We start from the raw sequence: 24,722 nt of genomic DNA, 5'->3' as shown, positions 1-24,722 counted from the left end.
AAATCAACTGATGATCAGAAATGCCATTCTCACTCTCAACAACTCCTTCGTTGAAAATGTCACTAACAAATAACAAGTCGAGAATATTGCCACCACGGGTAGGTGCATGTACAACTTGATGGAGATTCATGTTTAGCAGAATATCAATAAGTAAGTCACAGGACAGGCTATGTCCATATCTCCAATGATACCAATCTATTTGTGGGAGATCAAAATCACCAGTAATTATTAGGTTTTTTTTTTTAAACTTCAATATGTGATCATATAACTTCTGCATGTACTGATCATCAGCATTAGGGACTCGATACACAGAACATAATATGTATTGCACGCTTCGAACAGTGACACTCAAAAATAAACTTTCATGTTTGTTAATCTGATCTAGTACTCTTACATCAACACTGTTTTTTGCAATGACTGAAACACCACCACCTCAGGAACATCTATCTTTTCTAAACAATTGATGGTTCGGTGAAACAATTTCATCATTACACACCTCGTCGTGCAACCAAGTTTCACAAATAACGCACACATAAGGATCGTATGCCAGCAAGGTATCATGCAGTTTTTCTATTTTGTTGACAATACTTTGGGCATTTAGCGAAAGCAGTCGCAAGTGCCGATACTATGACTGCTATTCTGTATGTCGCGTTTGTGTCTCAGAGTTTTCCTTTTTCTTTGGCATTTCTTTCCATATATTGTGTGCATCATCCCAAAAGTAGACAGCACCGTCAATGCGAATCTTATCATGAACAAGCTTGACTTTCTTACCGCTTGCTCTTTCGTCTTGTGTACTGCTCCACAGAAGTCGGCGCCTGCGCAATGTGTCTGCACAATAGTCATTTTGCAATGATATGCCTGTTCCCTTTAGCTTGCGTGCGTTCTTTAGCAGTGCTTCTTTTTCAGAGTAACTCTGAACGAGCGCAATGACCGGCCTTCCTGAGTGTCCTTTTCCAAGTCGGTGAATTCGCGCCATGGTTGTACAATTTATCCCTAGTTTGTCGCTAAAGACGCCGTGAACAACCTTATCCCGTAGCTTCACCTCAGTTTCATTCGTCTCGTCCGTAATTCCAAAAACAATCAAATTCGAACGGCGACTGCGGTTTTCTAGATCGACAAATTTTTCCTGTTGAACTTTGAGTAATTTTTGCACTGCATCCACAGCCACATTTACTCCCTCGTGTTCGCAATTTCTCGCTTTTAATTTAATCATGCTACATTCCAAGTTGCTTAGATGCTTTTCAAAGCCTTGTACAGCTTTCTCTGTGGATTCAAGTCATTCTTTCAAGAAAGTAATGTCTTCTCTAATTGCCTGCTGGCCAATCACTAACGATTGGAACATTTTCTCGACAGAGGGGCCCGGATTCTCTTCGACATCACTACAAAGTGATGTCGAAGTCGTATCTAACCAATAGTTTCTTGCTTTGTTCTGTTAATATGTACGCCCCGCAGTGCCCATTCATTGGATGTTTATTTTTGTACTGAATGGAATTGCCATGTATATTGTATTTTGTTCGTGTGTTATATTGTAGTGTGTTCCCGGAAGTGATACTTTTGTAATTCACTGCTCTGTTTTTTTTCACCCACTCCTGCTATAGCCCTTAATGGGCTGCAGTATGTGAATAAAATAAATAAAAAAAAGTAAATGCTTGCATGAAAATAAGCAATCATAAGCAATACTCAAGCACACACGTGGGCACGGCAATAAAATCGGGTATTTGTCGTCACTCTGTATTGGGCTATTGTAACTAACCTGAAAAAGAAAAACGAGACGCATGATCCGTGATCTGCGCCGAGCGTTTTCGCCGTGCCCACTGGCAAGTCCGTCCTGCGATGCCTTCTTTATAGGGGCTGGTTCTGTCAACGTCACGAACCCGTGACTCTTGCTCCTTGCGTCAAAAAGCGTTGGAAGGAGCCATGCAGCCTTGCCGTCGATGTCGCATGATGTTGCTGCTGGAAACGGCTTGAATACGGGCGCATCGAAGAAGGGGGCGCATGTCAGGAACAAAGCCTGAACAAGAAAAACGAGACGCATGATCAGTGATCTGCGCCCAGCGTTTTCGCCGTGCCCACTCCGCCATACACGCCATGCCATGCCGTGTCGCCGTACACGCCGTGTCATGTATGTATATTAAGAAAGTTTAAAATGAAAATGTTTTGTAACCCTATTTTAATTCATGAGGTAACCCACGAAGGTGACTTTCAATATTAAAGTGGACGCACATGTGGCTCACAGATTTTGGGAAGCACACCCGAAACCTTTGTAGACAACCCGTAGGCTAAGTGGTTGGTGATTTTGGCATATCAGGCCTAGTTTGATGAAACTTTCTGTCTCTATTTTTATCATAACCTCATTTTGCCCTTGGAGTCTCCTTTAATATACCCATCACAGAATGAAAAATATGAGTACCTACCACGATTGTTTGGCCCCAGTGCCTAATGTCACCAAGGCAACCACGCAAAAAAAAATTGCCTATCATTGGCTCGGTCAGTACTATGTCGTGCTACTATTTCCCACGTTGAAATGTTGCAGCATCAAAAGCCAACTTTGTCCATTTAAAAGCTATATTTGTTCATTTCCTGCAGATATATTTCATGACACATACAGCGAGTAGCTGCCAGTGCCCGAAGTTCAGTGAATGTACAGCGAGTAGCTGCCAGTGCCCGAAGTTCAGTGACTGTTTGGAGGGCAATCACAAAGGATGGCCCCAGTCCTCTCGTCAGGGTGCATGGTTGTTCTACGGCTGAAAGCTACTGCTCTATTCTAGACAATCTGGCATTTCCATTATTTTTGGGAGAAGCGTTTACAGATGAACACTTCATCCTTCAACAATACCGCTCCCCAGTACACATGTTCAAGCTGACTTCCTTTTTCTTACAAGAGCGTAGAGTTGCTGTGCTGGAATGGCCACAACAATCTCCGGACATTAACATCATTGAGAACATTTGGGAAAACATGAAGACAGCGTTGTGCTCCTCCAGCCTACATGGCTTGTCTTCCGACATCCTATGGTCAGAAGGACAAGACTGCTGGAAGGAAGCCAGGGCGAACGTAGATATGCGGCGCCATGTATGCGTATGTTCAGGATAGGATAAGGACGGTGGTCGAGGCTCATGGTGATGCGACCTGCTTCTAAATAATCTAATTATCTATGTTCGATAGTTAAGCTAACTCAAAAGATATTTGTAAGTGTCCCAACATATTATTTTTACTTTCAGGTGTGCTTGAACGGAACTTTTTTTCATTTACTGACCAGATGAAAGTAAATTATAGTTATGCATTCTTCTGAGTTTTTTCAATGCAGTGTATTGCAGCCGTGCATTGCTACAGAGTTCACACTTAATACCTGGCATGATACACCCAGTTACATTTTATTATGCTTTCTGCGGCACCCAAATTCGGGCTGATCAAAAAAGGTTGTATTAGCTGTGGTAATATTTTTTCTGTTCCGCCAAATCACTTAGTTGTGGCTTTGCCAGCGCAGCTTGAAAGTTTTGCTTGTGTATGGGGCGTAGTTCATTACTTGTACGATCGCTTGCAGAAAAGGTACAGTCACTTCGCTTCTCGAGAACCGCACCAACTTCTCAATTTACGTGCGCGCATAACACGAGTGATGCTTGGTTCACCGCAATGCAAGCTCAATTCGGTCGAGCGGCCGCACTCTACCAGACGATGCGGCAAAGGCCCCGCCTACCGCTGTCATTGCGCTTGCGCGCTAGTTTCCGAAGCGCCCGGCAGAGGCGCTCCACGGAGCGCTGACCTAGAGTTAGTATATGTGGTACCAGGAAGCATATACAGTAACTCTACATCGGCCGCACGGCGCGGTGTTCAGGGTAGAAGTGGACGGCTCTGTACCTTCAACGGTTCGTTCGCGCATACACGAATTTCTTGTCTGCGCTGCGCGAGTCGCGGAGTGGCAATCCCAATTCGGTGTATTATTGGGAGTTGTACATTGACAGTGATGCCCTTCAATAAAATATATATATAATATATGTATAGAACTGGCCAACATGTGCCGTATTAATAACGCGTGGTTGCTCGCCTGGAGAGGCGTTATCAGTATCATTCGCTTATCACTTAGTGCCATACACACACGCTTTACAAGGTAGTCATTGCGGCGAGGTTTCTTGTTGCCGCGCTGCTAACTTGAAGGTGGTCAAGCACTAGGTGGCCGCGAACAGTGGTGCAGCACACTTTTGTTGTCTGTTAAAAGCTCTTGACGCTATCATGTCAGGCTTTTCTTTAAGTGAAGCACCACTGTTATGTTACCCAGACAACACTCGATGACCTCAGGTTGTCCTGAGAATGCCCTGCCCAGTACGAAAGGACGACCTGAGGTCATCCTTGAATGAACCTTGACTGGTACTAATCCTGACCATTTGTCTGGCCCCAGATCATCCTCTCGATGTCCTGAGGACGACATTCAGGGATCTTTTTAGTGTGCGTTCAGGTCCACCTCAGTACAGCATTCAAAGCTCAATATAGAATTCATTCAAGGCTTTGAACATGCATGTTATGACCACTAGAAATGCAGTTTTCCAATGAGATTGTTTTCCATGAGAGATTTTAAGAAATTCAGTCTTAGCACAAAAGCATGCACTTGCTGCTTCAAAGTGCATACCTTTAACATTGTTATTAAAAAGCTCAGGAAATGCTATACCAGACAAAAATATATAGACACGCAGTGACACGCAAATCCTTCTTTATGAATATGAGTTTCAAACAATAAGTTCATGGAACTTGACAAAATGAGGTTGTGATTGAGTCCTTTCATTGGAGGTCTCTGGGGATATTTGCTTTGTAGATCTTCATATTTGCCGATGTATTGTAGTAAACAACTGGCCTTGCTACTCCATCATTGCCATGTGCGTTTCCAGAATTCTAATTCATTGTTTACTTTCTGTAACATATGGCAATAAATGTATAAGTGCTGATTTACAAAAAACTTTTCGTGCTTGTGAACAATCGTACATGCCACGATCATTACAAAAGCTACATCGTTTGCAAGTGACTGGAAAGCCCAAATGATTTTTTAAAGCTGTTTTTATGCAACTACAAAGGTTGGTCAACAAAGCGCGCAAGCAAACATATACCACACATAACCAGAGTGTTGCACACTCTAAACTCTGTTATCGTCGCAGCGACTACGCTGAACATATCCAAGCTCGGCACTGCAAATATTGATGTCGCACGCAATGTGTCACAAACGAGTTCAGAAAAATTTTGTCTTCCAACTATAGAGAAACACAAAAAATGATCCCTTGCGAATTCGCATGAACATCATGCCACGCAATGCAAACCACAACATTGTAGCATGACATAATCTGCTTTCGCAGCACTGGCTTATTTTACCAACAGCACCGTTTGCTACGCATAAACAGGCATTAGCGCATCTATTTCTTCATCGTCTGAACCTGCATTCAACGCTTTCTTCCATTTCAAACACGAAAAAGAGACAGAGTTAAGGAGGCTTACCTGCCGTGAGGACAAACTATGCTGCTTTCTCTAAAGTGCTTGGTTTGGATTGCTTAGACTTGGGGCTGTTTAGAGGTGTCAATGTTGCCAGGCAGAAAAAGAAAAATCGTGTGTGCTCGCATTGAGATTGCTGTGATTGCAACCAATGGATACCGTGTCGACTGAGTTGTTACCTGTTCGTTGCCGATTACAGGGGTAATCGTTCGAGCTCATGTATGCGCAAAATACAAAACTTCGAAACCACCGCACACATGCCCGCAAAAAGCATTTTCATGTATAACTGTGAGGTATAAAAAACAAACGTGAAGAAACAATCGTACAATTAAGAGTTACGGTAGCGAGGTTACATTTAATGTTTGTGCGTTTGCAACAAGGTGCCACATGAAGTTCATGCACACGTTTTTTCTGAATAATAGAGTACGCACTCAAAGCGTCCTACAGTAGACGTTTTTTGGACAATGAGTCATCCTCGAAAAATACAGAAAACCATGCTTCCTGTATCATTCTGTGAAGGCCTTCCTGAGGGCGCACTGAAAACGTCACCTAACGAATGATGATGGAAAAAGAACGTCCGTATCAATTGAGAATGACCGTCAGGTGTTGTCTGGGAACTAAGATTCTTGTGCAATCACAATTTTTGAATTTTTTTTATTGTTATGCGTTTCTCTTTTTAAATGTTTCCGGGGAACCTAGTTTTTAACAAAACTTACTTAAAGACGATAGTCTTTTTTGGGGACCTTCGACGAAAAGATTTTGGTCTGTCTGTCCGTCTGTACGTTTGTCAGTTTGTATGCCCTAACAATACCTTAAACAGCACCAAACGGCTGGCCAACCCCATTCGCAGTGCCCACCAATATTGCTCAAGATTTAGTGTCCATCGTTATGTGATTGTCAATTAAAAAAAGCAAATATTGCACATATCTTAGGCGCCATAACAACATGTCTATGTTTTGTATGTCTGCTTTTATACGAGAAGAGACACACACAAGTAACTCTAAGGAGTGTATTGTTTGTCGCGCTGCGCTGACAGTGCAACGCGATGCTCAGAAAGGTGTCTACAACGCTTTGCTAGGACGTCACGGTGGTGGCATCTGCCCGTCGCTTTGTATTCTACACCTTATCACCTCCGAGACTGGCACACATCTTTCTCAGTGGGCTTACGCCTTCGTTTTTGAAGATAACTGCCAGATGGCGCTTGTGTCTAACGTGCCTCGATGCGCTCGTTCGTGTTCTCTACACGCTCGAGGCACTCTAACGCAGCACCTCCAGAATACCCTTCACCGATTTTCTTGCGCAGAACATCAAATAAACGTTTTGTTCACTCTCTCCAGACGCAGGACTATCGTCTTTCGACTACATTTGCACTGTAACAGATTTGGAACCAATTTTTTTTAATAAATATTATTTTATATGTTTGTTACGAGGCCATGTGGTGCGTAGTACAGTTCATACCTGGCAATAATCTGTTTAAAAACTTCCTTAAATTTCTGTTTGAGTGTTATGTATATTATAAACCAAGTAAAATATGCACTGGTTCCCCCACGTTGCGAAAGTTTTCTATTTTGAAGCTCCCAGGACGACATATTGAATGCCGCTAACTGCTCCCAAGCAAGATTCTTCTGCTCTAAAAACTGCTCCCAAATTAGTCTCAGCCGTCTCACTCATTTGCATAAATAGCAAAGCGCTCAAAAGAAAATATTATCATTTCATTTACATTGTTATGCCTAAATACGCCATGTACATGCTTACATGTTAGCAAAATACATTTCCAAGGTAATTTAGTAACAAGAACATGAGTATTTGCAATTTTTGGCTAATTGTGATAGAGGAATTTCAGCTTATATTCAGTGCAAAAAGGCGGTGCAAAGAAAACTTCAGGGTTTCCTAGATGCACAGCTGTCATGTTGTTTTAAGCAGGTATGCACATAATAAAATTTCTTTGTCCCTTCGTTGCAAAATAAAATAGTTGCAGAACACTGTATTCATAGTACCGATGTACTCGGACGATTTTGTATTTTTGTAACAATGTTTTTGTTTTGTCCCAGAGTTTGATATTCGCATTGTTCCAGAGAAGAGCCTTTTGTAATGTAATGATTTTATCTATGTTTGCGTTGTGATCGCGCACACTAAACTGCAATAATTAAACTGCGAAGTGTTATACGTGGTAAATTTGTAGCTTGGCTTTTGTCGGCATGAGAACTCTAGAGCGAGATAGCACACTGGCTACTGCAGAAAACTTGTTCTGGAGGTTATTACAATGAGCATCCCAATTCAAATAGCGAGAAAATATAACCCCAGCATACTATATTTTTACCTGAGTAACTAAGTACTTGAGGAAGTGACTGAATGCTCCAACTGAAAATGTTTGTTTCTGGCTCTAAAAAGAGCCGCTTTAGTTTTGCAGGGGTTAATTTGGATCACATCTGAAAGGGACCAATATGATAGTTCTATTAGCAATGTGTTACATGTGATTATTAGTTTGTTTGCATCTTTCCAGCGAAGAGTATAGTGCTATCATACGTATATAAAAAGACATCAACTGTGGGCTTTATTAAGTAATTAATTCATAAGTTAAATAATAGCGGGCCGAACACATTTCCTTGCGGCAGTTCATTTTTAAAGGTTAAGAAGGAAGATAGCACGTTTCGTGCATACCCGCTGAGTTCTTTCCGGCAGATAAGATTTCATAAAAGCAAGTGGATGTTTGCATGCTGATAGCCTATGTATAGGAATGTTATGGCTGAGGCAATCAAATGCCTTGCTAAAATAATAAAGAGTTTGAAGGCAAATTCTCCATTGTCTTTGCTTTGAACAATACTTTCTTTAAAAGATAAAAGGGCTGCTTTAGTTGATCTACCATTTCTGAGGCCGAAGTGGGAGCTTGTTATCACGTTATCTTTGTCAAGAAACTTGGTCAGGCGTGCCGCAATAACTTTTTTATAGCACTTTAAATGTAAAAAATGGGCAGAATAGATAATGGAAAGTAATTGGAAATAATATTTATATCACCAAGTTTTAATGACTCTGTATCATTTCATGCAGTCACGAAAAGTCGCCGATTCCATTGCCAAGTTGAATATGTGAACCAACGCACGAATAAGTGTTAAGTGATCTAAAATGTATTTGATTGGTTTAATTTGTAAGTTATCTACATCTAAGGCATTGCTATTATGTAACTTTGTTAATTTGAACACCTCTTGTTTGTCGGTTGACTCCACATAAGTATAGTTTCCGTAAAACTTTTATCTATTGAATATGTTACTTGGATGTCACTTGTGTGCATAACGCCTGCATTCACAAAATGAGCATAAAGTGGTCTGCCAATATTTTACCGCTCAATACAAAATTTCTATAAGTTATCGATTTGGGTACATCACTTTTAGTCTGACGACCTAAAACGCTATTTATTACTTTCCAAACAGCATCTGGCCACTTCCTGTTAATTTCAGAAAACATGTGATGAAAGTATTCTATTTTCGTTTGTCTTCATGTTTTATTCAGTGTGTTTGCTTCAGCCTTGAATTGCTCAAGTTTAATTTCTGATCTGGAGGTTAGAAACGCATGATAAAGACGGTTGTTACTTTTTATCATTTTCATGTGCTCTCTCATAACCTGTTTTCTAATTTTTTTTTATTTCATAACTTGTTTGAACGGAAAATGCGCATTGTAGATGCCCACAAAAGCTTCAAGAAACTCGTTATATGCTTTGTTTATGTTTGTTAGCATGGAATCCCAATTGTGCGCATCCACAGCTAGATGAAATAAATCCAGCGCTACATTAGAAATATCTTGGTAAGCAAGTAATTCTCTGTTTGGTTTGGTATTCTCCAATAAGTACATTATAAATACCGGATGATGGTCACTAATATTATTATAAATTGTACCCGCGAAATGCACAGATGTTTCTATATTCTTAATAAGAAGCTTGAGGGCAGATGATGTTGATTGAGTAAACTTTGTTGCTGTAGCGACTAGATTGGTAAATCCCGACGATAATAACAGACTGTTTAAGTCATGCGTATGTTTATTATCATCTAAAATATACGTGAAGGGGTCAATGGAATAACAGTATAGGGGCAGCGCACCAGCTGAGAAATAGAATACGTTCCCTGCTCCCAGGTTCTTCCTTGTGCCTCTAGATGGCTCCACCTATTTCGCCTTTCACGTTGGTTGCAACAGTAACCCGGTATTCTACTGATGAACTAAAATTTGCTATTAACAATACCTGCGTGTTACTGGTTAGCGATGATTTCTGTCCATACGCTATTGCACTTTGATAGCTTGTGGTCATGTTGGCGTGTAACATGCACAAAATGAAAAGACACCGTCATTGCGCTTTTTCAGTGCTTCGAACCAGCTGACGACTGCAACTCACAACTGTTTCCTGATACCCTGACTGACGAGCACTCATTAAATCATGCTCTTTTTTTTCTTTTGCTGATCTTCTATGGTGATTTCATGAAATCATTCAAAGCAGTATGACGAACATCAAACATGACGAGTGAGTGCGTTTCGAGGCTTTGGCGCCAGGTTAAGAACACTCAGATCGTAGACGTCATCGCTACTAGCGCATTGTGCACTCAGGATGGTATGTATGAAATGTATCACACCCAACACGTAGCGCTTGTGTCGATGTCGCAGAAACACTACATTTTACATAAAGTACCTGCACGCTGTTTGTCGTCGAAATAAATTGACTTCCACGTGATTCAAAATTTGCCAAACTGATACGTACACCAAGCAATCGAATGAACGGCACATCTCGATTTTGAAATTTTATTTCAATACTCCTTTCAGTTGCGCTAATTTAAATGAGAAATGGAGGCCACATTGGCCTGGTGTTATTTGTGTCATCAATCAATCCAGGGATTTAGGTGCGAATACCCTTGAGGACACTAATCCTAAACTGTGCTTACTCTCGATCATAAAAAGAGTGCAAGAACACTTGAACAACGAACATTTGTCTGAACAACCAACTTGTTTGACTTACTAACGTTATGAGCTTTCTCTGCCACTGAAATTTCTGAAATATTGAGTTAAGAAACACTCCCGTTAATTGCTGCTCACATAAGCCACCATAATCAGATCTCTACATTCAGGTGTTGAGCAGCTAAGTATACTGTGCAAGTATGCCAGTAATAATGTAATAGGTGATGTAATGCAGAAAGAAACATACCAAGCAGGATCTGGCAGCGTGCTGTCTTCTGAAGCGGCACTTAGCCAAATGTAATTTGTAGTCACCTTATCCGAAAGCATGTCTCTTTTAATTCTCTTCACCATGTCTGGCAAGCTAATCTCACCAAATTTTTTCCAGTGTGTTTTCGGTAAAAGCAACAAAACACAACACTTGCAGAGAGAGGCGACAGGCTAGTACATAAATTGATCCAGCCTAAAAAATATACAAATGCATGTCAGAGCTAAAAATTTTGTATTATTTAGATTCGCAAGCCTGTTTGTCAATATAGGATTGTGTCCTGATAGTCTCAGCAGATTGTGACCTTGTGATTGTGATTTGATAGAAAGTGTCCCCTTCTCCAACTTCTCTAAATTGGCGAAAAGTGATACTAAGTTTTTTTTTTTTTCAAACTCTTCTGCCCACCCTTCTTAGTGCCAGTAACGAAAAGCATTATAGTAAAAGCTTGTTATTTTAACTGTCATGGTACCAGCAAAATTATCCAAACCAAACAAACACTGTATTACCGAAAGCACCAAAGACACAACAAAAAATATCCTATTACAGATCCCGTTTTATAGGATTTTATCATTGTTTGCTGAATAAGAAGTTTCAAAGTACTACTTTCATAGAAATGGCAGTGTTCCCATTTACTCTGCCCAATTTAGCAAACATTGAATGTTTCTACTTAATGTTTTTTTCTAAATTTAAGTGTTCTTTTTCATGTTGCTCGATATTTAGTCTTTTGTGAATAAAAATGAATCTTTTCCCCGTAACTTGCTCTAAATTTGGATTTTATTACTCTAAAAGTAACATTTTGCTGCTCTAAAAATTGCTCTAAATTGTGTTTCGGGTGTTGCACCCCTGCATGTAAAAATACGCATGAGTAGAAGACAAAGAAAAAAGTTCCGTCAATGAGTATCGAACCCATGAGTTCCGTGTCCGCGATAGCAGATGCTGGGGACGCGATCCACTTCGCCGTAATCCCATGCATTGCTCACTTAAAGAATACACCTTTTGTATCTACCGCTGTCCTCTCAAAGGCTTTTTGGTATAGCACATGCAGTAACGCATCATGACCGTGACATCCGTGATTACTTCCTTCAACGTGCCGTTTATAAGTGCGCATTTCATTCAGCTCGTTTTGAAAAAAAACACAATTTTATAAATGCCTTAACACACCCCCATGTCACGTGGCAACTTTACCCCATCTCATCACGATGAGTGCACAAAAAGGACAAAAAAAAAAACACACACACAAGAAAGTGCACGACACAAGCGCGATCTTACCTGAAGCGTTTGAGTCGTTCATAAATTTATTCATATAAAAAATAGGTCTGCGTTGCTTGGTTGTAACTTCGCGTTATTCAGTTGGATTCGCCTCACGAAAAATCGCGGCCTGCCAAGTGACGACACGAACCACGTGGCGTTTCCTCCTGGTCCGGCAGTGGTGTACAATAATACCAACATGCCGTGAGTAGTGAACGTTAGCTGAAGTTCGGCGATGAATCAGTAACGTTCTGACTGTCACCTTGCTTTCTCTGGTTCAGTTAAGTACTGCAGCTACTACAAGCAGCTGTGACCAGAAGGGTTTGTTAAATCATTAAGGATATACGTTAGTCGTCAGGATATGGAGATGTATATGACTCAGCGTCAACGTAGATGCGTCGACGTTAAGCAGTGCTGTAGCTGCTAAACATCAATAGGCATTGCACAAGCAATTTTCTGTCAGTGTACAGTAAACATCAAGCTACTTCAGTAAGGACACATTTTACTTTCTTGTTTTATTGATTTTTATGATGGAGGTATCAGCATGTTTTTTACATAATGTCATTTTGTCTGTCGCACTGAATGCCTCTTCGTGCCAATTCTTAAGGTTGAAGGTGCAATTTCCTCGTGGTCTGAAAAACGGGGTTAGAAAGTTATGTCCTGAATTCCTGCGTATGAATGCTCAGGTCACTTGTGTGTATCTCTCGTAATTCTTCTATTTTTATGTTGGTCTTTTGTAGAGCTGTTGGAGGACTAGGCAGGCAATAAATGAGGGTCTGTAACCAGTTAATAAGAGTCTGTAGGCCTTTCTGCTAAAGCTTGCCTTGCTTGGCCTTTTTTCGCTAAGTCACCATAGTAAATCAGAATAGTATGCTTGAAGCCGCTAATTTTACCAGAACCCTGAGGCTGGCCGATTGTTCGCAGGCATCGTCCGGGGGCCGCGAGCTGACATGGCGCTTGTATGGTGGCTGTCGCGTTGGCTGGCGCTGGTACGTGGTCGTATGCGCACTCTCCTGGCTGTGCTATGTAAACGCACTCAGCTGTGGATTTGTCTTTGATGACGCATCAGCTATTCGGGACAACCGGGACTTGCGGCCTTCGACACCCATTGGCAGGCTGTTTGTGAATGATTTCTGGGGAACGCCGATCCACAAGGTATGTCTTCTGCTTGCTTAGCCATTATTACTGACTTCAATGTAAACGTTTGTTTGACTGTATAAGCAATCGCTAGATCTCCAGGAAAAAAAAGTATTGGGTCTCTCGTGCACCTCTCATTGCAATGTGCAGAAGTGGAAGTGCTGCTCAATTTGCTCCAACCTGCCCCCCCCCCCCCCCCCAAAAAAAAAAAAATTCACATAGTAAACACTTTTCAGTGATGCGTGGAGACTAACGGTCTAAAATGTTTTCCTCAAAAATCGAAGTTACTAGTCTACAAACTTACAAGCAGAGGACGGAAGCACAGTCAAGAACGGTCACACATTACGATCTTAGCAGGGGGTTATCCTATTCGGATGCTGCCGCATCTTCTGAAGTGATGAAAAGCATTGTGGCGGGTATTTTACAAAATTGACAATAGTTTTCTAGTAATAATTTTTTTGCCTTATTTATGGCACAATTTAGTAAATCACATGATGGGTCTCCCAATCTTAGTTATTTGCTTTACGCTCATAATCAATTTCGTTTCAGAAAATTGTAGACTAATGTCTTGCCTTCGCTTGCATTGTGGAGCATCGAAACAATGATAACATCTGCAGGAGCAAAGCCACAAGTCCTACCGGCCACTATGTGTGTTAACCTTCCGGCTCAACTACTGGCTGCATGAGCTGCGGCCCATAGGATACCACATGGGGAACGTGTTTCTTCACTCGCTCGTGGCCATGCTTTTTCTCAGGTCAGTGGTCTCTTAACAGCTTGCACTGGTTGGTTCTTTTGTAAATGGTTGCATTTAAAAGGTGCAGAGTGACAGACATGGTGCAGCATTTTTTTTAAGTTCTTGCTGTCATGTGCAATGTGGTTCTGTAATTAGGTAGATAAGGTCTTGTTCTCCTAATAATAATGTTGTTAGATTGTGCTTCATGTTTGTGTTTTTGCCTACGTATTTTACGTGCAGAAGTTTACGAGTTGTTATTCTTCCTGTCGAGCCCATGAACAAATAGCAGCTGTGAAAGAAATTTCAGTGAAACAAATGGCAGCTGTCAAATGACAAAGCTATATATAAATAAAAAACCTCAACTTCAAATTCTCAAACTGGTTCTGCTAAACTATGAATTTAAATGTACAAAGGTAGAGCAGTGTAAACCTCTCTCACTACATTTTGTAATGAAGAGTGGTATGGCAGATGTGACGCACTGGCTGGACAGTGTAGAAAAAAAGGCAGAATAGAACAGCTTGATCAACGAACGGGTGTTCTGTCTGTCTCACTTCAATGGCGCAGCCACTTGATAAACCTTTGTGCGATGACCTGCATGCAGAAACGGTGCTTTGGAGGGGACGCGCTTTCCAGCGTCCTGCTGCTTCTGCTATTGTGAGCACGACGTCCGGCCTGGTGTTCGCGGGTACCGCAGCTTGTGTACGGCCTGCAAGTGTCATTGCAAATACACACAATACGCAACTGACTTGGCTTTGCGAACTGCTTCCTTGTTAAGACACACTGTACGCGCTGCCTTGAACTTTGTCTCCGGTACCACAACTGAAGCAACGTCAGTATAGTCGCCAGAAGTGATGCGTAAATCTCTTGCCTCTCTGCACTCATGCAGGCCATCGCTACTTTGACCAAACGTTTTGAAGACACCACCGTCTCCTTCTCAGCAGTCTGTGCACGCACCATGTTGCCTTCTCCATCCACCACCGGAATGCACAAATTTACTGTCATAGATCAAGATTCAACCATCTGGCTGCACAAGATCAATTCGTCAGTTCCTCAACATGCATAGACTGACGACATGACGTTATTGTTAGCTGAAATCCGACATTGCGATTTCGCCAAAGCATGGCATCAATACGATAGGTGAAAGTAAAAATCCTGGAGTGACTGGACTACATACAGCTTTTGTCACTGCCTTCCACCTGCTTCCATCTATATATGACCACTACTTGATGAGCATGTGATCGCGTCGGCAGGCTCTCTCGGAAGATGTCCATCTATATGTCTCTGATAAGCTCAAGCTTCCAGACAAATGTGGCATTGCATGGATCTCTCTGGCTGCATACTAGTACATCGTTGATGAGCTAGTTGGCCCTACCCATGCTGCTATCTTATCTTCCCTGTCATCTGAAGTGCCGCGCCAGGTATTCACTCAAAAGGTAACCGAATTTCAGTAGAATGCTCATCGTCATGTGAGCTTCGACATCTTAGAGACTGACCTTTTAATGCCCCGCTAACAGGACATGGATGCTTCAAATGTGGTCGCATCTGCCACGATGCTAAAGAGTGTTGTCAATCGATGCAGACCAGAATGCACTACCAGGCATGTCAAATTCCTTGGATGTTGAGAGAATAGGTGACTTATCTACTCTGGTAGATACAGGTGCAGAACAGATCGTGCTACGCGAGCATTATGCTCTGGACACTATCCGACATGGACGCAGCCTGCCCTCTGTAAACTTAGATTAAGTGCTGTGAATGTCGGCATGTTTGACTTTTCAGTTCAGACATCAGCGGGCACTAAAGTTCTTCCGGCTATTCCTGTTTCTGAAGACCTCAGTGCTGGCCTGGTCCCTGGAGCAGATTTCTTGCTGTCTAACGACATCGAGCTTATCATACATTGCGACCACGTTGAGCTGCGGCCATTAACAGCTGGTACGATGACCACAACCCTGCCACCGCCGACAGCTGAGCAGTCCACTCCACGTACCTTATCTTCTATACTGGCTTGTCGTGAGGCAATGTTTGCTGAGAATACAGCAGAACTTCCAGGCACTAATTTGCTTCTCCATCGTGCTTCTCCATCATATACCAACGAGACCATCTGCCAATATTTGTACCACTGCAGGGTGTCTAGGAACCTGGAAAAGCTGGAAAGGTCAGGGAATTCGCACCCTTCTGGAAAAGTCAGGGAATTTCTGAAAAACATGGCCAGGTCAAGAAAACTGACAACAGTCTTTGCGACCTTCAAAAAAATAAGCATTACCATTGATCAAAGCGTAGCACCTTAGGCTAGAACTACAGTGAAAAGCTAGAATAGACGTGGAACGTGAAAAAAAAAAGGCAGTACATAACTGTCACTTCTTAGTGTAAAATGAAAGTACCTTTACACCAATCAAAATAACACAAACTTTATCGACGAGACGGAATACAGGACCTTTCTTCACAATTCAAAGCCCTGAGAAATGTATAGGGCGTACCTAAGTACGCCAAGAGCACATTGTAAAAAGCATCCGAACACTCCTGTTGAGCATATGTGCAGTTGTCTGTATGAGCAGGGATTTGAGGTGCAGGCATGGCGCAAGCTTTTCTTTGGCCAGAACACGCACGCTTGACCAGTCAATTTGGTGGCCAGTGAATTCCACATGCTTATTGAGGGGATTCGAGGCCATGCATCGATTCGTGACGTCATATTTGTGTTGTTTAGCTCTTTTGAAAACACGGGTCTTGGTCTCACCGATGTACTGGTTGTCACAATCGTGGCAGCGTAGGGCATAAAGAAGTCTGAGAAAAATCCCGCATGCAAGTTGTCCTTCACATTGACCAAAGCATTCCTTAGCTTCCCAGTTGGTATATGCACTATATTGATGTCTGTTGCCTCTACATACCATAATTACTCGAATCTAACGCGCACCTTTTTTCCGGTTAAGCGAGTTCATAAATCGCATGCGCGTTAAAATCGAGTGCGAAAAAAAATGAATACGGTCATTCTATTGCCACCGGCATTTCCAAAATGGCCGCCCCCTACGTGCTTCGGCATGGCGCGTCGGCCATTTCTGCCTATGTGTTTCCCATGTGCGGCACTTCGTACGTGTGCTGAGGAGTTCTTCATTTTGTAGTTTATTAGCATCGACCGCATGGAAGGGCCGACTTCAGAAACTCGACGAATGCACCACGATACCGCTTTTAAAAGAAAAGTCATCGCATGTGCCGAAACAGACGAAAATTGGGCCGCATCCCGGTCGTTCGAAGTTCCCGAAACGTGCGTGTGGTACTGGCGGAAACAAAAGCAGATTGTCAAAGATTTATTCAAAGGCTTCAGTGGACCAGAGCAGGGTCGGTTTTCGCAAATTGAAGAACTGCTCGCCGAGTATGTGCTTGAGCAGCAAGTGGCACAGTGGCTCGTGACGACAGAACTGCTCGAAGTGCGGGCTATGCAGTTAGCTTTAGAAAAAGGGCTAACGCGGAGCCAGTTCAAAGCGAGCAGGTGCTGGCTAACTAAGTTTATGAAGAGGAAATGCTTTTCCCTCCGAAAGCGAATGGGCGTGCGCCAAAACTTGCCAGAGGAGTACGAAGAAAAGCTTCACAGTTTTCAGAGGTTCGTCCTAAACTTGCGGCACAACAACGGCTACCTGCTTGGGCAAATCGGGAATGCCGATCAGGTGCGTCTTTACTTTGACATGCCTGGCACCAAAACCGTCGAGAAGAAGGGGGCGAAGCAAGTTCGCATGCTGTCATCGGGCCACGGTAAAACAAGAGTGACGGCAATGCTCCGTTGCACGTCAGATAGGCACAAGCTTCCCCCTTACCTCATATTTAAACGGAAGACGCTCCCGAAAGGAGTCATTTTCCCGAGTAGTGTGATCGTGCGGGCCAAGGAGAAAAATGGGTGCGCGTTGCAATCGATGTCTTACTTTTTTTTTTTTCGTCGTGAAAACCGAGTGCACGTTACAATCGAGGGCGCGGTAGAATCGAGTAAATACGGTATCACTCAGCATATCTGACTTTCGAACCACAACATTACTCATGTCGGTAAATTTGTCCATGTTTTTGTCTTGGCCACGATTTCGGCTTGGCTTGAAGGCCTTGTGGTTAGGCCAGAACTGCCATTAGCAAAGGCTTGCCAGCGTATGTCATGCCATTTATTATTAGTATAGTAGTATTACTATTATTAATAATGATGATGCAATGGCAAACATTCTCAGCTACACATTTATTGCTGGTAGTTTGCATTCCAGAGGTAGTGTTTGGTAACTTAAGCCAAATTCCTCATTTCGGTTTTCTGAGATGGTGTTATTAAATCCGTGATTATTTTTCAGTGTCACGGCCATAGAAAAGCACGTAAATGAAGGTAACATGCTGGCATTCATGATTCATCCGTTGAATAAAGGAAGCTGTTGTGACCTAAATTATTCCTTCCGGCCACCACATATTTTTCTAATGTCAGCTTTTTAAACACTAACCCCAGCTTTCACTGCTGGCATCTGAGGACTTTTATCGCTCTTTAAGCATCAGAGCACTGAGAAAAAATAAAACAGCAACATGCATCTGCTTTTTTTAAAAAAAACTAGAAATATTTTGTGGTATGACTTTGACCTTGTGACATTATCATTAGTTGTCAGCATACACAAGTAGAAGTTATTCTTTTTTGCTGAAAAATGTGCATTTATTTATTTGTTTATTTAAGAGTACCTTACAGGTCCCTAAGGGTATTGTGTAAGGAGAGGTAATACAAGAAAAATATTAAAATGTGTATAGTGTACTAAAAGATCTCAAGTATATGAGAACGTAAAAAATGTTACTGTGACACAAGCGGGCATACATTATGTGATATGATTGCATTATGTGCTATACAACAAAAAGAGGGAAGAAAAAAATTAGATTTAGGACAGCTCCTTTACAGAATAAAATTGGGCACATTAAATAGAAACAATGTAATTACAGAATGGATACGCCATAAGGCGACTATTACAAAAAAATATGCAATGAAAAATTCCACGCTATTACAGGCCATGAAAAGGAAGAAACAGTTGTGGTGTGAAACACTATTTTAAATAATGTGTGTTTAGTATATGCTTCAAATTTTCTCTGCTATTCTGGGAAACAATGCTGTTAGAATGGTTGTTCGAAAAATGAATGGCTTTGGAACTTTGATATATTTTATATATATTAAGTACAGCGATCCAGGTCAGACCAGTTCCAGCCCAATCGACATCCTAAATAGTGAAATCAGTAAAAAATACAGTAGTCCAGGTCGCTCCTATTCAATCCAGTCCACATCCTAAGTGGCCTGAGCATGTACTCCCGTGGCGGAACTGGCCGGGCTCCCGCATCCTTGTTTTATACGAATTCCGCAAGATGGCGGCACTTCTGAATGTTCTGACGACATGTGCACGATGCAGCCCATCAGCGCATGGCTTTTTGATGTGGCGCTGCATCCACTCTCAAAGAAGGGAGAAAGGAGCGCAGCTTCGCATAGCCAGGTGCCCTCTCTCTCTTCATAGGGAGAGGGTGCAGCATCAAAGAGTCATGCGCTGACAGCCTGTAATGTGCAAGTGGGCTCAAGCCTTCAGTTTCCTAACAGTTTTGGCTACGTTGTGGGTCTATTATGGGCTCAATGAAACTTTCAGCGATAGTTCATTTCAACTCGATTGCTTGCTTCATAGTTCTTCTGAATATTAAATTGCCAAATTGCTCACTGCCTGGCTTGGAGGTTTTGTTTTGGCTAGATAGGCATTTCTTCTCATTTTTACTGCACACACTCGGGATATTATGAACACTTGTGGTAAATATGTTTACTTATTTCATACGAGAAGCAGATTTTTTTTACTACTAGAGGGTTTGTTTCCAGCACACAGAGTGTTCCAAGCAGATGTGACGGTCATGCAGAACATTTTTAATCATCATGAATGAAAAACTTGAAAAAGTCAAGGAATTAAAAAAAATCAAATATATAGACACCCTGCACTGAGACGATATGCTGTACGAGAGTGGCCAGTGATCACAAAACAAGGGGACGAAATATTCGCTCCGAGCATTATTAGGCTGCATAGAGTGCATGGCCTGTGTCAGTCAATCAATCAATCAATCAATCAATCAATCAATCAATGTTTCTTAATTAGCATCAGAAGTGTACATTGTGAGTAAGTATGCAGGAGGAGGTCCCAAGGTAATAAACCGCAGGCGGGACCTCCTATGTTATTACAATGAAAAAGCTAAAATATGAATAACAAAAGAGAAAGTCACGGAACATTTCAAACTTTTTTTCTACAAACAAAGCAAGATATCAAAACTTAACAAAATCTAGCAGTTATACGTTTAATAGAGACTAATAGAGACTGCGCCCCCAAGTTACTTGGGCGTAACTTGGGGGCGCAGGGGCCGGAGTTGTTGTGGGTGGTACGCAGGCATGACCTCCGCTATTTCCTGCTCAATCGCTCGGTCGATGGGTGGAAGAATGGTAGTTGCCGGTTGTTGAACAGCCGGTGGGTGGGCAAAGGGAAGGAGAGAGAACTGGCGCGCGATTCCCTCACGTATGAAGGACTTGAGGTCTGCCAGCAGCGCCACCTGATCACATCCTTGTTCGGAAGAAAAACGGTTCAGTACGCTTTTGCTGGATTACATGCCACTTGTTATTGCGTTTATTAGCCGGCACAGAGCGAGTATACACAATGGCGACAGTAATGGCCAAGCACGGACTCTCCGCCCGAGCGGCGTTCTTTTTGGGTAGACCCACTAGAAAGCACTTGAGAGTTCGACCCATTTCAGTGTTCGGAAGCTTCTCTACAATTACCCCGGGGTTGAAGAGGGAGCCGCCTGGCGATCTAACAGCTTGTTACTATGAGCGGGTCATAATAAGCCTTCAGGCGCTCCACGTTGACGATGTCGCGCCCACGGCGGCGCATGTCCAAAGATTGTTCAACGGGTTCGATCAGATAGCTAACGGGAGATGTGCGCTCGATCACACGGTAGGGACCTTCATATTTCGGAAGTAGTTTGTAAGAAAGGCCAGCTACAGAGGTCGGGATTGAGAGCCATACAAGGGAACCAGGAAGGAACGTGGGCTCAGAAGTGGCGGAGCCATCACGAATACTCTTCTGCCGCTCTTGCTCTTGTGTCATAAATGTCTTGGCAAGCTCGCGACACTCTTCAGCAAGCCTGGCGGTCTCTGAAATAGGTGTACACTCAGATGGATCCGGCGTGTACGGGAGTATCGTGTCGATGGTGTGTGACGGGTGCCTTCTGTACAGCAAGAAGAAAGGTGAAAAACCGGTCGTGCTCTGAGGGGCGGTGTTGTTCGCGTAGGTGACGAAGGGCAGTATAGTATCCCAATTCGTGTGGTTGGCGGCGACGTACATCGACAGCATGTCGCCGAGGGTGTGATTAAAGCGTTCGGTCAGACCATTCGTCTGCGGGTGGTAAGCAGTAGTTTTGCGGTGGACAGAATGGCACTCAGTGAGAATGGCGTCGACGACTTCTGACAAGAAGACATGGCCTCGATCGCTGAGAAGCTCCTGGTGTGGACCGTGGTGAAGTATGAATCGATGCAGTAGGAAGGACGCAACATCACGCGCAGTAGCTGCAGGGAGAGCGGCGGTTTCGGCGTATCGCGTTAAATGAGCTACGGCGACGATGGCCCAGCGGTGCCAGTGGACGTCAGAGGGAGTGGTCCATACAAATCGATACCTATGCGCTCAAACGGACGGTCAGGGCAAGGTAACGGTTCCAGACCGGCTGGTGACATGTATGCGGACGGTTTGCGGCGTTGGCAAGCGAGACAGGAGTGAACCAACTGCTGGATGTAGTGGTACATCCCGCGCCAGAAGTAGCGTTGTCTAATGCGATGGTAGGTTTTGAATACCCCAGAGTGTGCGCACTGTGGATCAGAATGAAAGGATTCACATATCTCCGACCGCAGACTACAGGGTATCACAAGTAGCCACTGCCGGCCATCGGCGTCGTAATTGCGTCGGTGTAGGAGACCGTCATGAATGGCGAAATGGTGAGCTCGACGACGCAAGGCACGCATGGATGGCGTTGTGGACGGATCAGAGAGCAAGTCGAACAGTTGGGCGATCCAATTATCCTTTCGCTGTTCGGTAGCGATGATGTCAACATCAATGGCAGAAACAGCAACCGAGGATACTGAGCAGAGCATGTCAGCTTTAGGCAGAGGGGAGTGCGAGCGGGCGTCGGCGTCAGCATGCTGGCGTCCGTTGCGGTAGAGCACGCGGATGTCGTAGTCTTGTAAGCGAAGAGCCCAACGGGCGAGGCGGCCTGAGGGATCCTTCAATGATGACAGCCAGCATAGTGCATGATGGTCGGTGACGACATTGAATGGGCGACCATACAAATAAGGTCGAAACTTTGTAAGGGCCCAGACGATTGCCAGGCACTCTTTTTCCGTGACGGTGTAGTTTGTCTCGGCTCTCGTGAGCGTATGGGTTGCATATGCCACGACATAATCAGGGAACCCAGGTTTGCGCTGCACCAGGACAGCGCTGAGGCCTACACCACTGGCGTCCGTGTGCACCTCCGTTGGGGCCGTAGGGTCGTAGTGGCGGAGAATGGGAGGAGACGTCAACAAATGGCGAAGCTTCAAGAACGCGTCGTCGCACTCTGACGACCACGAATTGAGGGGCCCGTTACTTCCAAGGAGCTTCGTCAGCGGTGATATAATTGTGGCAAAGTTTGGTATGAAGCGTCGGAAGTATGAGCACAGGCCCACGAAACTACGCAGTTCTTTGACGGACGCAGGTTTTGGGAATTCAGCCACGGCCCGAAGCTTGGCTGGGTCAGGAAGAATGCCATCCTTGGACACGACGTACCCTAGGATGGTGAGTTGGCGTGCTGCAAAGCGGCACTTCTTCAGATTTAGTTGCAAGCCGGAATTGCTCACACATGCGAAAAGGTCTTTTAGACGTTGGAGATGCGTAGGGAAATCTGGAGCGAAGACAACAACGTCATCGAGGTAACACAAGCACGTGTGCCATTTCAAGTTGCACAGAACGGTGTCCATCATGCGCTCAAATGTCGCAGGTGCATTACACAGACCAAACGGCATGACGTTGAATTCGTACAAGCCGTTGGGTGTGATGAAGGCAGTCTTCGGTCGAGCGTCATCAGCCAGGGGTACTTGCCAGTACCCCGAGCGCAGATCGAAAGAAGAAAAAAATTGGGCTCGGTGAAGTCTGTCAATTGTGTCGTCGATGCGGGGCAGTGGGTAGACATCCTTGCGAGTGATCTTATTGAGCCATCTGTAGTCCACACAGAACCGCACAGAACCATCTTTCTTCGCAACAAGAACAACAGGAGACGCCCACGGACTGTCCGAGGGCCGAATGACGTCGCGTCAAAGCATATCGTCTACCTGCTCGTTGATTTCCCGGTGTTCAGCAGGCGACACGCGGTATGGACGTTGCCGTAATGATGGATGGGCACCAGTGTCTATACGATTCGTAACAGTGGACGCGAGACCGAGAGAACTTCGCCCGACATCGAAAGAAGAACGGTATTCTTGCAACAGTCCTAGAAGCTGGGAACGCTGTGCTGACGTAACGTTGTCATCAATGTATGGGCCAAATACATCAGGAGATGATGGGTCAGAAGTAGAAACAGCACTGATGGTACGCGAATCGGGACAAGGCGAGTCTTCGGGTACGTCCAGGACTTGTGCGTCGTTGACTGGTTCCACTCTGCCGAGACATTCCCCTCGAACCACGGTAACAGTGTACGGGGATGGGTTGGTCACCAAAATAGCGGCGTTGCCCTGGGTGATTTGCACGGTCGCGAAAGGTACTAGCAACCCTTTCCTTCTGGAAGCACGGTCGGATGGTGAAACGAGTGCAATTGTGTCGGAGAGACCGGTGCAGTAGACCGATACAGCCATCGTCGAGCTTGGAGGTACTATAGTATCGTCTTTCACAAGAATCTTGCTCAGTGTCGAGGGACCGTCTTCTGGCGTCAAATGCGAGAAGGGCGAGAGTTCAATTTTGGCGGCGGCACAATGAATGATGGGGTCGTTGCGGGAGAGAAAATCCCACAGCAGGTTGACGTCATGAGAGCATGCAGGAATAATGATGAATTGGGCGACATACAGAATGTCCTGAACGACAACGCGAGCTGTACAGCCTGCTGTAGGATGAATACGATGTGAACTAGCGGTACGAAGGGACAACCCAGAAATCGGCGTCGTCACTTTTCAAAGCAAGCGGCAAAAGTTTTCGCTCATAACTGATACCGCAGCTCCAGTGTCAATAAGAGCAGATGCATGAACACCTTCCACAAGCACGTCAATGACATTAAATGCGCGGCTCTGAGGACTTTCACAATGCGATAGCGTCACAGTCCTTGCGTCTGGGACTGCGACGACTAGTTTTCCCGCTCATGAGCAGCCGAACTTGGCCGCATGGGGCACAGAGACCGACGTCGTGGAGACGGCGACCTACGAGCAGACGGACCTGGGCGAGACGACAGTGGCACAGACGGCAGTTCGTCGTTATACGAACGGCTAAGGTGGCCAGCAACAGGAGAAGAAATGGGAGCGGCTGTAGTCGAGAGCAATATTGGGCTACGTGACCGGCATAACCGCAAGCAAAGCAGATGGGCCGGTTGTCGGGTGTGGGCCATCGGTTTGCCGGGGTGGGTCTCGCCAGGAACGGTGGCTGGAAAGGCTGCATGGTGGGCTTAAAATGAGGCTGAGGGGTTTCCCCAACATACGCAGCCGGCGTACCCGCTGCAAAGGACGGAGGTCGTGTGGCAGCTTCGGCGTAAGTCAGTGGTGCAGGCGCTTGAACGACTGGAGGCGGCCTTGCGACCGCTTGGGCGTAACTTGGGGGCACAGGGGCCGGAAGTTGTTGAGGGTGGTACGCAGGCATGACCTCCACTATTTCCTGCTCAATCGCTTGGCGGATGGGTGGAAGAATGGTAGCTGCCGATTG

At 44.3% G+C, this 24,722-nt stretch overlaps 1 protein-coding gene and 1 long non-coding RNA gene across 4 annotated transcripts in view; one reads left to right on the top strand and one right to left on the bottom strand.

The window, feature by feature from the left end:
* Positions 1-4,505, bottom strand: part of LOC142796225 (uncharacterized) — a 46,471-nt gene extending 41,966 nt beyond the window's left edge. For both annotated transcript variants that reach the window (XR_012893633.1, XR_012893632.1), the window contains exon 1: positions 1,754-4,505. This is a non-coding gene — a long non-coding RNA (uncharacterized LOC142796225). The remainder of the gene's footprint in view (positions 1-1,753) is intronic.
* The window catches only part of LOC119169114 (protein O-mannosyl-transferase Tmtc3), a 488,628-nt gene that overhangs the window by 83,492 nt on the left and 380,414 nt on the right, over positions 1-24,722 (top strand). For both annotated transcript variants that reach the window (XM_075886398.1, XM_037420216.2), the window contains exons 3-4: positions 12,843-13,073; positions 13,673-13,809. In XM_075886398.1, coding sequence (XP_075742513.1) covers positions 12,843-13,073; positions 13,673-13,809 — 368 coding nt within the window. The remainder of the gene's footprint in view (positions 1-12,842; positions 13,074-13,672; positions 13,810-24,722) is intronic.

This window comes from Rhipicephalus microplus, chromosome 2, assembly GCF_043290135.1.
Source record: "Rhipicephalus microplus isolate Deutch F79 chromosome 2, USDA_Rmic, whole genome shotgun sequence".
Taxonomy (NCBI): Eukaryota; Metazoa; Arthropoda; class Arachnida; order Ixodida; family Ixodidae; genus Rhipicephalus; species Rhipicephalus microplus.
Note: the sequence above shows the minus strand (reverse complement) of the source record. Positions and strands in the feature narration are given on the sequence as shown.